The 13016-nt window shown below is 45.1% G+C and overlaps 1 protein-coding gene and 2 non-coding genes across 9 annotated transcripts; all 3 read right to left on the bottom strand.

Moving 5' to 3' along the window:
- Window positions 1-1312: 1312 nt before the first annotated feature.
- On the bottom strand, window positions 1313-9392 carry HMGN4 (high mobility group nucleosomal binding domain 4). Of its 7 annotated transcripts, none has more exons than XM_036112370.2 (4): window positions 9104-9336; window positions 5702-5746; window positions 5510-5581; window positions 1313-3077 (listed from the first exon to the last, which is right to left on the bottom strand). In XM_036112370.2, exon 4 carries the CDS (start codon window positions 2989-2991, stop codon window positions 2719-2721), a length of 273 nt encoding a protein of 90 aa, XP_035968263.1. In that variant the 5' UTR covers window positions 2992-3077; window positions 5510-5581; window positions 5702-5746; window positions 9104-9336; the 3' UTR covers window positions 1313-2718. The 7 variants fall into 7 exon arrangements, with proteins under 7 accessions (XP_035968263.1, XP_035968261.1, XP_077911915.1 ...); XM_036112368.2 differs by having other exon boundaries at window positions 5444-5581; window positions 9104-9335; XM_078055789.1 differs by lacking the exons at window positions 5510-5581; window positions 9104-9336 and adding an exon at window positions 9372-9392.
- Window positions 9393-9514: 122 nt separating this feature from the next.
- TRNAV-CAC (transfer RNA valine (anticodon CAC)) lies at window positions 9515-9587 on the bottom strand. Its single transcript has one exon. It is a non-coding gene; the product is annotated as a tRNA-Val (tRNA).
- A 440-nt stretch (window positions 9588-10027) lies between these two features.
- Window positions 10028-10100, bottom strand: TRNAR-ACG (transfer RNA arginine (anticodon ACG)). Its single transcript has one exon. It is a non-coding gene; the product is annotated as a tRNA-Arg (tRNA).
- Between the last annotated feature and the right edge of the window lie 2916 nt (window positions 10101-13016).

Below are 13016 nucleotides of genomic sequence, written 5' to 3'. Positions count from 1 at the left end.
CAAACAATGACCACTTAAGAAATACCTATTATTGTAAAACAAAAACAAAAACCTATTAGAATTTGGTTATGCATTTAAATCATTTTTTTATTCAACAATTTATTGAACTTCTACTATGCACCATATTCTCTTAACATCTTTGCAAATGTTATTACTCTTAGTAGAAGGCTTTCCCGCACTCCTTCCTTGCTTGACCAACTCCTCCTGTTTTCATTTTGTTGCTTCGGTGTCAAAATGACCCAGGAAGTTCTCCCTAAAACCCCTTTATGCTCTGGCATCAGGGGCAGGCCTCCTGCAGTGTTACCACCACACTAAGCACAGTACTGTGTGGTGACTTTATTGCATTTGACTTTGGCCTCTAAGGACAGGTAGTGTTTTTCTTTGGTCCTGACCTGTTGCTTAGCAAAGAGAAAGCACAGATACATGTTTGCTGTTTACCAGAGAAAATGGGGTGGGAATAGTTGAACAGAGGGAAGGACAGTAATACAGCATGATAAAGTAGGATTTCTTGCAATTCAGTGTGACAGCCATCTAATTGGTCTTCCTCCTTCAACTCTTGCCCTCCCCTGACAGCCTATTGCCCACCCCCAACCCCAACACTTAGATGGTGCTCTCTGTTGGAAACTCTAATGGTATCCTGTCACTTTCAGAGAAAAATTACAGCTTGGAGAGTCTTTCATTTCCTGGCCCCTGGCTATCTCTGCAATCATACCAGCTATCACCTTTATCCATCTTCTTTCCAATTTAGTCACTTCTGCTTCCTTGTTCTTCCTCAACGAGCCAAACAGCCAAACACATTTTCACCTCCTGTCTGCTGGAGTGCTTTTGCCACATATTGACATCTTTTGTTCCTTTATTTCATTAAGGTGTCTGCTCAAATGTCACTTCATCATGGAGGACTTCCCTAACCACCCTATCGAAATAGCACCCACTTTTACTTGTTTACTTAAGGCCCCTCCTCACCTAAATCTGTATTTTCTAATTCTTCCCCCAGGCCCAACTGGAATATAAGCTTGGCGAAAGCAGAGACTTTGTTTTTTCACTGCTGTGCTGGGGGCACTTGGACAATGCCTAGCTTAGAAAGAGTAAAAATGGGAATAAAACTGTGTAGCAACAAAATTGTCTGCACATATATACGGTTTACCTATGGAGAAAACCCAAAAGAACATACAGACTTATTAATGAGAGTTTAGCAAGGTTGCTGGATATAAACATCAACTTTAGCTAAAAACAGAAAATGTAGTAACCAAAAATATACCGTAAGAATAGCGTCAAAAAGCATAAAGTCCCTAGGAAATATTAACAAAAGACATTTATGGAGAAAATTATAAAACTTTATTGAAAGACATTTAAAAAGGCTAAATAAATGGAGAAGTATATCATGTTCATAGATTGGAAGACTCAACATTGTATTTAGTCTATAAATTCAATACAAATCCAATAAAAATTCCAACATTTTTGTTTTGTTTTAGAACTTGTCAATCTAATTCAAAAGTTGTACAGAAGAGCAAATGGCTAAGAATAGCCAAGACACTCCCGAGGAAGAAAAATTCGGTGGTAATTTTTTTGGAGGTGGGATTTGTCCTGAGATATCAAGACAGTTTTCTAAAGTTGTAGTACTCAGGATTGTATAGTACTGCCACAAGGTTAGACAAAGTGACCAGTGAGTCCGAATAGAAATCATCAACAGACCCACCCACACAGAGAGACTTTATTTATGAAAGAGCTGGTGTTATAGATCAGTGGGAAAGAATTAAGTATTCAGAGAATGGTGCTGGGACAACCACCACTTACCCATATGGAAAAAATATTATATTGAACTTCTATCTCCTACTTTTCACAAAAATCAGTTCAGAGCAGACTAAAGACAAATGTGAAAAGCAAGACTATAAAATGTTTACAATGCAGTAAAGAATATCTCTATGACTTTGGGTAGGAAATGATCCCCCTACCACCAAGCTAATTTGTATTCAGCTTTATCAGATACTTTTCAAAACCAGTTACTTCCAGGAGGACATAGTTGACAATCCATAACGTTTTACAACTTTCAAACTCCCCTTCCCCAAAAGTCAACAGTCTTCTGTTGCTGTTTTGAAAAGGCGGAGTTCTCAGAAGGGGTGGATATTTCACAAGAGGCATGTAAGATCTTTTCACAGGTCAACTCGGACATGGAAGAAAGGAACTAAAAACTCTTAAGACCATCAGTGGGATGACCCACCACCTACAAACAGGAATCTCGGCTTCTTTAGAGCAACACCGTCTTGATGTTATCACCAGAAAGCCTGAGTATTGTTACCCGACACAGGATTTTAGGGGGGCCAAGGCCACATCACAACTATTTTGGTAAGTCAAGCATATGCTGATGGCATCAGGAAAGAAGACATGAAGTTTTGCTTCTCTATGCTGTAAGGCTTCTAAGCCAAAGTGGCTGACATGTGTGAATGTCAGAGAATCTCTCCTGGGAGCCAAGAATAATCTTCAAAAACAAGGACCGAAGATCCCATCTTCCCCATTTCAATCCAGCTTCTCAGACATTCTATTAGTGGTATTTGCACTTACCACAAAACACAACAACAATGTGTCTTGTATGCTAACAACGTAAGTTTGGAAAAAAAAAAAAAACCCAAATTCTACATTTTTATAAAACTTGATTAAAGAAAAATAGTATTTCGAACAGTAGAGTCACTAGAAGTACAGAGCTATCATAAAAAGTACACTTCACTTGGCATCCCCACTGCCTTCTGCTTTCTGTGACTGGACTGTGGAAGCATCTAGGTTCTTTGCAGCGTTGTTCCCCTCCTTGCCACCATCCGCTTTCCCCTTTCTCCCTTTGGGCAGCTTCTCTCCTTTCTTCGCAGGGGCCTTTTTAGGCCGGGGTTCTGGTTTTGGAGGAGCCGGTTTAGCAGACAAGCGTGCCGATCTCCTCTGTGGCTCATCCTTCACCTTCCCTTTGTCACCTTTAGCATCTCCTTTTGCCTTTCTCTTGGGCATGGTGGCAGCAGTGCTGGGCAGGTGGCTTGGCCAGTCCAGGGAGGGGGGTGGTTTCTGTCTTCCTCACACTGCTTCTAGAAAGATTTCTTTAACAAACACAAAAAGTGTCAACCATAACGGGAAATGACAAATTTAACTACATTAAAATGAATCATTTGTGTAAATCAAAGATAGTATAAAAAAGTAAAAAGGTAAGTTGCAAGCTGGGCAAAGATATTCGTAACACATATAAGTGACAAGGGATTTGAATCCAGCATATATAAAGAATTTCTACAGATCCATGAGAAAAGGACAAAAGGAAAATTTTAAAACAACAAGCAAAAGTGTTAATGAGTACTTCTTAGAAGAAGTATAAATGGTGAATAAGCACATAAAAGTATGCTCAACCACATCAGTAATATGACAAATGCATACTAACACTTTACACCCATCAAACTGGTGGAAACTAAATTGTCTGACAAAATCAAGGGCTCAGCAGATGTGCAACAATTAAAACACTATACACTGCTGGGATGTGTGTTTCTGTGTGTACAAATTAGTGTATTAAATTTGAAAACATTCTGAAAAGCAATTTCACTTCTGGGTATTTCCCCAGAGGAATTCTTGGGAGATGTGCAGAGGAAATCCCTGCGAGAATGTTTATGGTGACTCTGTAATTTCAAAACCCGACACCACCCACTGGCCTTCAATAACAGAATAAATAGGTTTAGTAGCATCTCTGCAAGGGAATGCTATTCAGCAGCAGAAATGAATAGATTACAGCGACATGCAAAAACATGGATGAATCTCAAGAACATACTGTTGAGTAAAAATGACAGGTTGCAAAATATGTACAGTATAGATCCACTTACAAGTATAAAAGTAAACGACATGTTTAGGCTACAAGCACGTAGTAAAACTAAAAAAAAAACCAACCAAACAAGGGATAAAGATAAAAATCGGGACAGTAGTCACATGAAAGGGGACTGAGAAAGGGATGGTGGTTGGAGAGGGTAAGAGGGTCCAGGGAAAGGGATGGGGGTAGCATTTTCTCCCTTGAAAGGAGGGTGGGGTGGGGAGGAGGAGGGACATAGCTGACATTCTATTCTCTAGATTCTACACAGATGTCTCTGCTCAAGAATTAATAAAAACTACTTTTAAAAAAGTACGTAGCCCAAAGCACAGATTTAGGGATACACAGAATGGAAAGTGATTTATTTTGAGCTTGGGTAATTAGGACCTGGGCCGATGGCTGGCATTCACAAGCACTGTGTGAACTTTCTTAAGGCTTTAGGCCAAGACTAGCTATATCTCTGCCCTACCGTCGAAAACATTTCCTGGGGAATTCTGTAATCCTATGCCCTGTCCCACTCCACAATATTTTATTTTAAGGAAAAAAAAAAAAATTATCTTGTCCCTAAATTCCTCCAGAGTCTTATTTTGCTCTGTTTTGTTTTTGCTGGACCTCACTGTGTAGATACATGATCCTTGAGCAAACTTGGTTTTGATTTTTATCCACCTATAAATGGTGTTAAAACATCAAATTATCTATTTTTCTCCCCATTTTTTCACCATGACTAGAATTACTGGAAATTTTGCATTTTTCCTTTCTTCTTGTGTAATAGAGGGAGAAATGTGTTAGTATAAAGAAGAAAGGAGAAGCAAAGTGCCTTGAATCAGTCTGTATTTTTCCCTTGGTACCTTGTAAGAAACTGCGAACAACAGATGGAAATTGAGAGGAGAAACACTTCTATTCTCATGCTGAAAGCAATTCACTGAAAAGCTAATGTGAAATTAGCTGGATCCTTCTCTTCCCTTGCTGTGCTCTTCCCTTGCCTCTAAATATCCTAAATGCCTGAGGACTGAAAAGTCCCTGTTACCACAGACACGCGCTGCAGTTCGAATGATCCAGTAGACTCAACCTGCTCTCTCCCAAGGACATGCTTCCCTAGACATTACATGAATTTATGCCTAATTTATTCTCTTTTTTCTCTCTCCCAAATGTACCACTAAAGAAATGTGTGAACAATCCTTACAGAACAAAAGGCTTTTTTTAAAATCCGAATTCTGACACAATAAAGAAAATAATTTTTAAAGAAAGTAATTGAGAAGGACATCAGAGATCACATAGCTCAACTCTGGGTATGGTAAAGGTGTGCCCAGAAAGGAACAGGCAGGAAAAGACAGCTGCTCTTAAAATGAAGGAACCAACGTTGAAAGATATTTTATAGCATGAAAATCATTTGTCTAGCGTTAGGGTGACATGGTTTATACCTGTTGCCCGGGTATAACTATTAATAACGCTCCCATTCACTCTCAAAAGTGTGCCAACTTGAATAAAAAATGAAAATGTCACTCTAAACCTTCTGCATATATTCTTAGAGGCCTTTTTGTTACCAGAGAATGAGAGAGGAAACCAAAGGGTGAGCTTTTGTTCTAGGACACACTTCCCTAAAGAATGGACACTCCATACCATTCTCCTTCCATCTCACTCCAAAACTGTGTTTCTTAGCCCACGTCCTGGTGTGGGAATGCTCACAGTCTGTTTCCTGGGCTCAGTCTTCTTCATGTTAGATCCCTTGCAGTCCATCCCAAGCAGGGGGGCCATGATCTCCACATGTCAAAGGCCGAAACACAGCAGGTAACAATAAAGATAAATTCAAGGAAAACAGGCCGCTGGCTGGATGCTGTATCTGAGTATACGAATATGGATTAGTTCCTTGAAACTCACCTTTAGGACGCTTATCAGGAGACCACGGGCTGACTCTCCAGAGACCTTACAAATTAGGAGACAGATACACAAATAAGGAAAAAGGGCCAGTGGGATAAAAGTCATTTCATTTCCGTGAAAGCCAAAGAGGGATGGGGAGGACAGCGTTCTCAACACACAGTGGTGTTAACTGAAAAGAAATTATTTGAGGTGGAGTACCGGACAATGAAACTATTCTGTATGCACTATAACTGTGGATACATGACCTTATGCATTTAGCAAAACTCAACTGTATACGAAGAGTGAAGCCTAAAATAAACAATGGACTTCAATTAAGAATAATGTGGAAACACTGGCTCATCAATTGTAACAAATGTACCACACCAATGCAAGTTGTTATTAATAAGAGAAACTTTAATAATAGGAGAAACTACTTTCTGCTCAACTTATCTGAAAAACTAAAACTGGCCTTAAAGAAATAAAGTCTACTAATTAAAAAAATATATATATATTTTAAGAATTAAAAAAAGAGGAAATAATTTGTTAGGCTATAAAATAGAGAAGTCATAGGATTATAAATATTCTATCATGCATGTGAGAGAAAAGAAATATTATGAACTGGCAGATAAATCATATAAGTAATTTTGTAACTTTGGGAATACAGAGAAAGGACTTTCAGTGCTATCACCAGGGCAAGAAATTATCACGACATGGCAACAATTTTTAAAGTTTTAGGAATTTAACAATTCCCCTTTGTTAAAATAACACTTCCAAGGACAGAAGTATATTAACAGAGAACAGAACAAACAAAATAGTGAAAGTGTTGAATCATTCATCTTTGCTTTGCAAAGAATCGGGCTGAAATTCTTGTGAAAGTTCACAATTTAACTCTTCATTTAAGCAGATTGCTTGTTCTATAATGTGGAAAGGTATCTCTCCCTCAGCAGCCTCAGGGGAGAGGGAACATCTGCTCCATCCTTTTTAATAAATACTTTTGTTAGCTATGAAGACTTGCATATTTTCATTAGAAGCAGACCCATGAAGTTTAAATTAACTGGTAGAAGTGGCTTTAAAAACCTAAAAAGTCACATAAAAAGCAAATAGTCTGTTTCATCTGCAACAGAAACATGCAAATGATGAGTAAAATGAGGAGATGCAGGTGCGCTATAGTCTTCTGTGAGGTTAACTGCTGGGAAATCTCCAAACTCTGTCAATAATATATATAATACATCGATCTTCGTCCCCAGAAGTGAGCGGAATTTGCCCCCCCTCCCCCACGCAAATTCATAGGTTGAAGTCCTAACCCCGAGGACCTCAGACTGTGACTGTATTTGGAGATGGGCCCTTTAAAAAGGTAGTCAAGGAAAAATGAGGTCATGTGGGTGGGTCCTAATCCAACATAAGAGTAGATGAGGACACAGAAAACACAGACGGGTGACCGTGTGAAGAGGTAGCAAGAAGGTGACCATCTGTGAGCTAAGCAGAGAGGCCTGAGAAGAAACCAAACCTGCCATCATCTCGATGCTGGACTTGCAGCCTTTAGAACAGAGAAAATAAATTCCTGTTGTTCATGACATGCAGTCAGCGGCATGTGTTAGGGCAGCCCTAGCGGACTTCCACGGGAGGGAGGAGCGTAAAGACCTTAGTGACCTACAACACAGCTTGGATTAGATTCATTTTGTGGTCTTGCATAGCTCTCAAAATCCTTTTCCCATATTTTTTTTCTCTTTCATTATAAGCCTGTCTCCGGTATCCATGGAGCAAATCCTACCTCATCCTACACACCGCACCCCATTCCCAGCAGACAGGTACAAGGCACATTTTAGCAGCATCCTTTTGCTCCCTTAATGTTACTGACCTGGATTTCTGGGAGACAGTTCTAACTTGGGTTCTAGTCTCAATCCCACCCCAAAGTCAGAAGGCCACCTTCTTCTCTCTGTGCCTTGGGGTTGGAGGGAAGACCTGGGAGAAGGCTGCTAACACCAAGCTTAGGAAAGAGAGGATAAAGGCTATAACAAAATAAAAGATCGTAGGTAAGGTGCAGTGTGCCACAGGATCAAGAGCTCACATGGCATCAGCCACTATCTAGGGCCCATTTGTTCTCCACCTTCCAAAGGAACTACCAGCCAAGGTGGGCAGCCTGAGCTTCCATCTGGCATTGAGGGAGACTGGGGGCGGGAAGGGTGGTAGAAGAAGGTGAGACGGGCAGAGGGTCTGAAAGGGTAGGGCTCCTTCTGCATTTTGCCAGAAAACACCTGATTTGAAGAGAAGCAGAGAGTCATAGGCTTTCAATGAAACCGTCACCCCCCCGGAACTGGTTGGCTTGGGCACACTCGGTTTCCCAGCTGAAGTACTCCTGCCCACTGGCATCACAGACGGATGGGAGGGGACACATCTCCCGACGCCTCCCAGGCCCCTGAGACCCCTGCCTCCTTTCAGGGCACCACGTTAACTCACTTGTATTTCTGAGCGGTACAGAAGAGATTTCAAATGAAAATGTCTTAGATACATTTCTGAGCACATACCAAAGCTGATTATTATCTTGCTAACAAGGGAATTAACAAGATGATAAAAGCAAGGGTTTTTCTGAGAAGGTATGAACATGGAGGAAGAGGGAGCTGGGGAGAAAGAGAAAGAAAAACCGCTCATTAGGTAAAGATTGCCCTTTCTTTTCTTATGGCCGTAAAAACATCACATTCATAGCAGTCGTTTCAGGGAACCTAGAGTAACGGGGTCTGAGAGACTGGGCTCGAGACTATTACCCCTAAAAGTAGTAGTTGTAGCAGCAGAAATAAAAGCAATGAGAGTAGGAGCGGTCGTAACGGCACATCTAAGAAGGAAGTCCTGAGGCTACCCCCGAGGCTGGCAGGTGCGCCAGAAAAAGCCCCCGATGGATCCCATGAACACGGAGGCAGGCCGTGTGCCAGCCAGAGGGCAGAGGCCGCACACCAGGGCTCGAGACCCGATTTTAAACAGGGGCTGCCGGGGGCCTTCCCCAAGCTTCGAGGCAGTACGCGGAACCCACAGCTGGGCCGTTTCTTAACTTCGGGATCGTTTCCGTTCTTTGGGCGGGGAGCGCAGGCAGCCTCGGGCCTTGGGCGCCCGCTCGGTGGGCTCTCCCGCAGGCAGGCCTCACGGAGCGGGGCCCGGGGAGCGAGAGGCCGCGCCCAGGCCCGCCCGCCCGCCCGCCAGCCTGCGGCCGCAGTCCTTCCACACGCCCGGGTCGCCGCCCCGCCTCTGCCCGGGCGGCTGCGGTCTCCGCGGGGCTGCGGGCGCCTCGCCCAGAGGTTCGCGCTGCGGGCCGCCCGCGGTTCCGTTCCTCTGGAGAGGCGACCCGGCCCGACCGCCGGAGGGTCCCCAGCGGGGGGGGGGGGGCGACCACCCCGCTGTCGGGAGGCGCGCGCTCGGGCCTCCGCTGCTTACCCGAGTCCCGCGGCCGTCCGAGAGGCGCCGGCACCCAGCTGCCGCCCGGGCCGCGCGGGTGCCCTGGGCTGGGGCAGGGCCGGCGCGGGCCGTGGGGCCGAGGGGAGACGCGCGCAGCGGGCCCTGCCGGGAACAGGAAGGCGGCGGGCGGCGAGGAACCGCTTCCGGGGCTGCGGGCGGCCGGCCGCCTCGCGTCGGAGCGGGGGAGAGCCGCTTCTCCCCTCGCGATACGTCAGGCCGCCGCCCGGGCCGCGGGACCCCGACCCACCTCGGGCGGCGCCGCCTCCTCCGTGCCACGGCCCGGCCACGAGACGACAAAAGGCGGGGAGCGTATTTATGAAGACGTGATATGGTTTTTTTTAAATGCGTAAGAAAAAATTTTAAGGAATTAGTTGCAAAACGGAGAGCGCTTGTTTCCGCCCGGTTTCGAACCGGGGACCTTTCGCGTGTGAGGCGAACGTGATAACCACTACACTACGGAAACTCGGCAGCGAGCGCTTTCCCGAGAAGGCAGTTCCCTGCAGCACACGCCCTTCCACCCTTGCAGATGACCGCGGTTTCCGGGTGCGTGCCTCCGGGCGCCGCGCGCGTTCCCACCGAACTCGCCATCGGGAAGCGCAGACCAGGCCCGTGCAGCGTACAGACCCGAAGCCACATCCTCAGAACGGCCGGATGCAGGAGAGCAATAGAAAGACCTCAATCTTTATGAAACTCGGTCGCAATGGGCGTGCCCCGGGCCCGCGCACATTCCGCGGGCCGAGACGCGGGAGCCGCTCTGCAGGGGAGTGATGACCCCAGCTGTGCTAAAAGCGGCGCCTTCTCGCTCTGCAGAATTTGCGGGCAAACTTCCCTCCGCCCGGATTTTCGAACGCGGAGCTCCTCGGCGGCGTGCAGAGGAAAGAAGTAAAACAGCGCGGCGCGCCCCGAGCCAGCCAGGAGTCGAACCTGGAATCTTCTGATCCGTAGTCAGACGCGTTATCCATTGCGCCACTGGCCCGCACGGGGCCGTGGGGGCGCCTGTACGCCTTCGGGAGGACGCAGGCGCCGGCGGGTCCCCGGCAGCCGCCTGCTCGCGCCCCGGCGTCGGCGTCCTCTCCGCGCGCGCCCCTCTCCATCCGCGCGTTCGCTCGCCAACCGGTGTTACCTACCGTTCGAGGCGCCGGAAGCCGAGCCGAGACGGAAAGAGGTGTGATCCCTGCCCTTCGAGAAACTTACGGCCGTGAAGCACTAAATAAGTAAAATAATCATGATAAGCACTCGGAGGAAAACGAGCAGACCGGGAAGACTAGGAAAGCCCAGCAGCCCGGTGATGAGCGCTGGAGAAATGCGGCTCTCAGGGCAAAGAGCGGGGAACGGGGGAAATCTCCGGGGCAGAGGCCTGCCGACCACCGCCGGTCCTGTAGACCCTCGCCAGGGCTTTGGAAGTGACCTGTAGGAAACTGGAAGTCGTGTGGCCTGCGTGATCCGACGTGCTGTCCTCTCTCTCCCCGGGTCGTTACCCATTTTGTATTTCAGTGTTTACTAAGCAAGGCTCGGCGCTAAGCACCTGCTCGGCCTGCGCTTCTACCGCTGGGCCTACAACTCAGAATCTGACACCTTTAAAAGGAGCATCATCAGCCCGCGCGCGCACGGCCGCTCTCACGCGTTTGCTTTCTCGGGAAGCGAATAAGCATCTCTTCTGTGTGCAGTTCAGCGTCTGTATTTCTGAGAAGGAAGCGCTATCTCCGTGCCTGGGTGGGCATTGTAAATAACTTGAGGGCTAGTGACAGATGGAGTAAAACTGCCTGATCCTGAGAACATACACGCTGAGTTTAGAAAATAGTTGTTTTCAGCTCATAACATGGCAGCAGTCCTTAAGAAGAATATACATGTTGCTACTCTTTCTGCGTAACATTAAAGTCGATCTAGTTAGGAATTTCCCCCAGGACAGTAGAGCAAGGGACTTCTGACCAGGTTTTGTACTGTACCGTTAGGGCACTTTGGTGGTTATGGACTGCCTCACAGAATAATACTTTTAAATATAAAGAAAAAAGATAAATACATAAGATTTCAAAGGGAAATTAACTATATTGAAATACGTTATCAAAATATTAAACATTTATGATATGGTAATAGTTGTGCTCCTTTATTTATGTGCTAAATGGCAATATACAGCAGGAGGTCTAATAAATACTGTAATTTCAAAGCACTCATGAACATAAATGGTATTTAAAGAATTGTAACAACTGTACTTTGATGTGAAATATTTGTGATTTCCGAAAGTGATAAAGTAAAAAGGGCTGAAATACAACTGTGATCTGTTGCCTACATTCATAGTGGAAGAAAACCCAAAATTTCGGTAACAAGTTAGTCAAGATAAAAATGTATTTTCCCACCCAAGTTCACAGACTATCCTCACCCTGTAAGAAAAAGGAGATTTCTAAAGAGAAGTTTGGGAACATGAACAATTATGCCTGAATTTTCAGAAATGAAGCCAACAGGGGTACTTCTTGGTTCTATTTTATGCTCATCACATACCCAGCTGGGCAGGCCAGATCCCAAGGTGTCCCTGGAGCCATAGATCCCATCTTGCACCTGTAAAATGGGCTTCAACTCAGAGTTGGAGGCCCTGTCCACATTTGCTCTCCCCGGTGTCTACAAACACATCCTGTTGTTTTGTAGATTTCAAAAGCTTCTGCTGCTTCAAACTTCTCTGTCATGTTCACAACCTGACATGAGCTGAGGCAGGCTTTAACTTCGTTTTTGGAGATCTTTCTACTGCACCTTCTTTTCTGAGAGTTCCAGTTTCTAGTTTCCGGTCTTTTCTTCAGTGGTTGTATCAGTCAGAGAAACAGAGTCCAGAAAAAAAAAAAAAAACAGAACCAGTAAGAGAATATAAATGAATGAATGAATATTTCTAGGACTGGCAAGTCTGAACTCTGCTGGGCAGGCCTGTACTTTAGAAAATCTCAGGCAGGAGCTGATGCTACTGAATTTCTTCTTCCTCAGGAAAACTTCCATTTTGCTTTTAAAGCCTTTCAACTGGTTGGAAATAATAATTGGTTGGAAATAATAATTGGTTCAGCTGGCTGGCTCACCCATATTACTGAGGGTACTTATAGTCAACTCATTGTAGATGTTAACCATATTTACAAAATATCTTCACAGCAACATGTAGATTAGTGTTCAATTGAATAACTGGATAGCATAGCCTAGCCAAGTGAACATGTCATGCTAACCATCGCAGTGGTGGATTCCTCTCGTCCTCTGTGTCTCAGTACACTGTTCTTCTGGTTTCTCTCTCAAGCGTATGGAAAATGGCACTGTCTGCCCCTCCCCTGTTTCTTTACATTATCGTCAGCAGTCTGTGACATGGAGATCCGCTCCTTCTCCAATTTCAGATGTCTGCAACAGAGCCAGTGTGAGAGGCCTTTCCATGGTCTGGTGACACTGGGAATTGAGTAGAAGATAGAATTCACATCCAGATTTCTGGAAACGATTGCTCTAAGTCTCATTTTTTTTCCCCCAAGAAATTGTCTCTGGCTTGTTAAACAGCTTACTTCCCAGAATTTCAGTGCACATTTTGACAGTTGCTAACCAAAGGAAAAACCCAAACAAAATACCGTTGGCTCTGCTGTCTTTCAGACCGCCTACCACAGTTTGGCCAAAGCCATAGTAGGAGTGACTGTGCTGTTTATCATTATATGGGCTCCAAGCACAGTAATAATATGATGGCTAATCTTACAATATTAAAGAAATAGTTGCTTACTTCATGGAGTCTCCAACTGATTTCATAGACTTTTTATGTTTCACTGAAATGGGAAATCTAGCAGAGTCATGGGCTTTTCACACCTCATCCCCTCACCCCCATCATGTATGTAGGGGAAGGTAAGTGTCCGTTGCTGCCTTATAGAGTGTGACGGCGAAATCCTTC

The sequence above is a fragment of the Halichoerus grypus genome, chromosome 9 (assembly GCF_964656455.1).
Source record: "Halichoerus grypus chromosome 9, mHalGry1.hap1.1, whole genome shotgun sequence".
In the NCBI taxonomy this organism is placed as follows: domain Eukaryota; kingdom Metazoa; phylum Chordata; class Mammalia; order Carnivora; family Phocidae; genus Halichoerus; species Halichoerus grypus.
Note: the sequence above shows the minus strand (reverse complement) of the source record. Positions and strands in the feature narration are given on the sequence as shown.

Excerpts from the sequence above, each read along its gene's own strand:
- HMGN4 (XM_078055789.1), bottom strand. The coding sequence starts at position 2,991 with ATGCCCAAGAGAAAGGCAAAAGGAGATGCTAAAGGTGACAAAGGGAAG.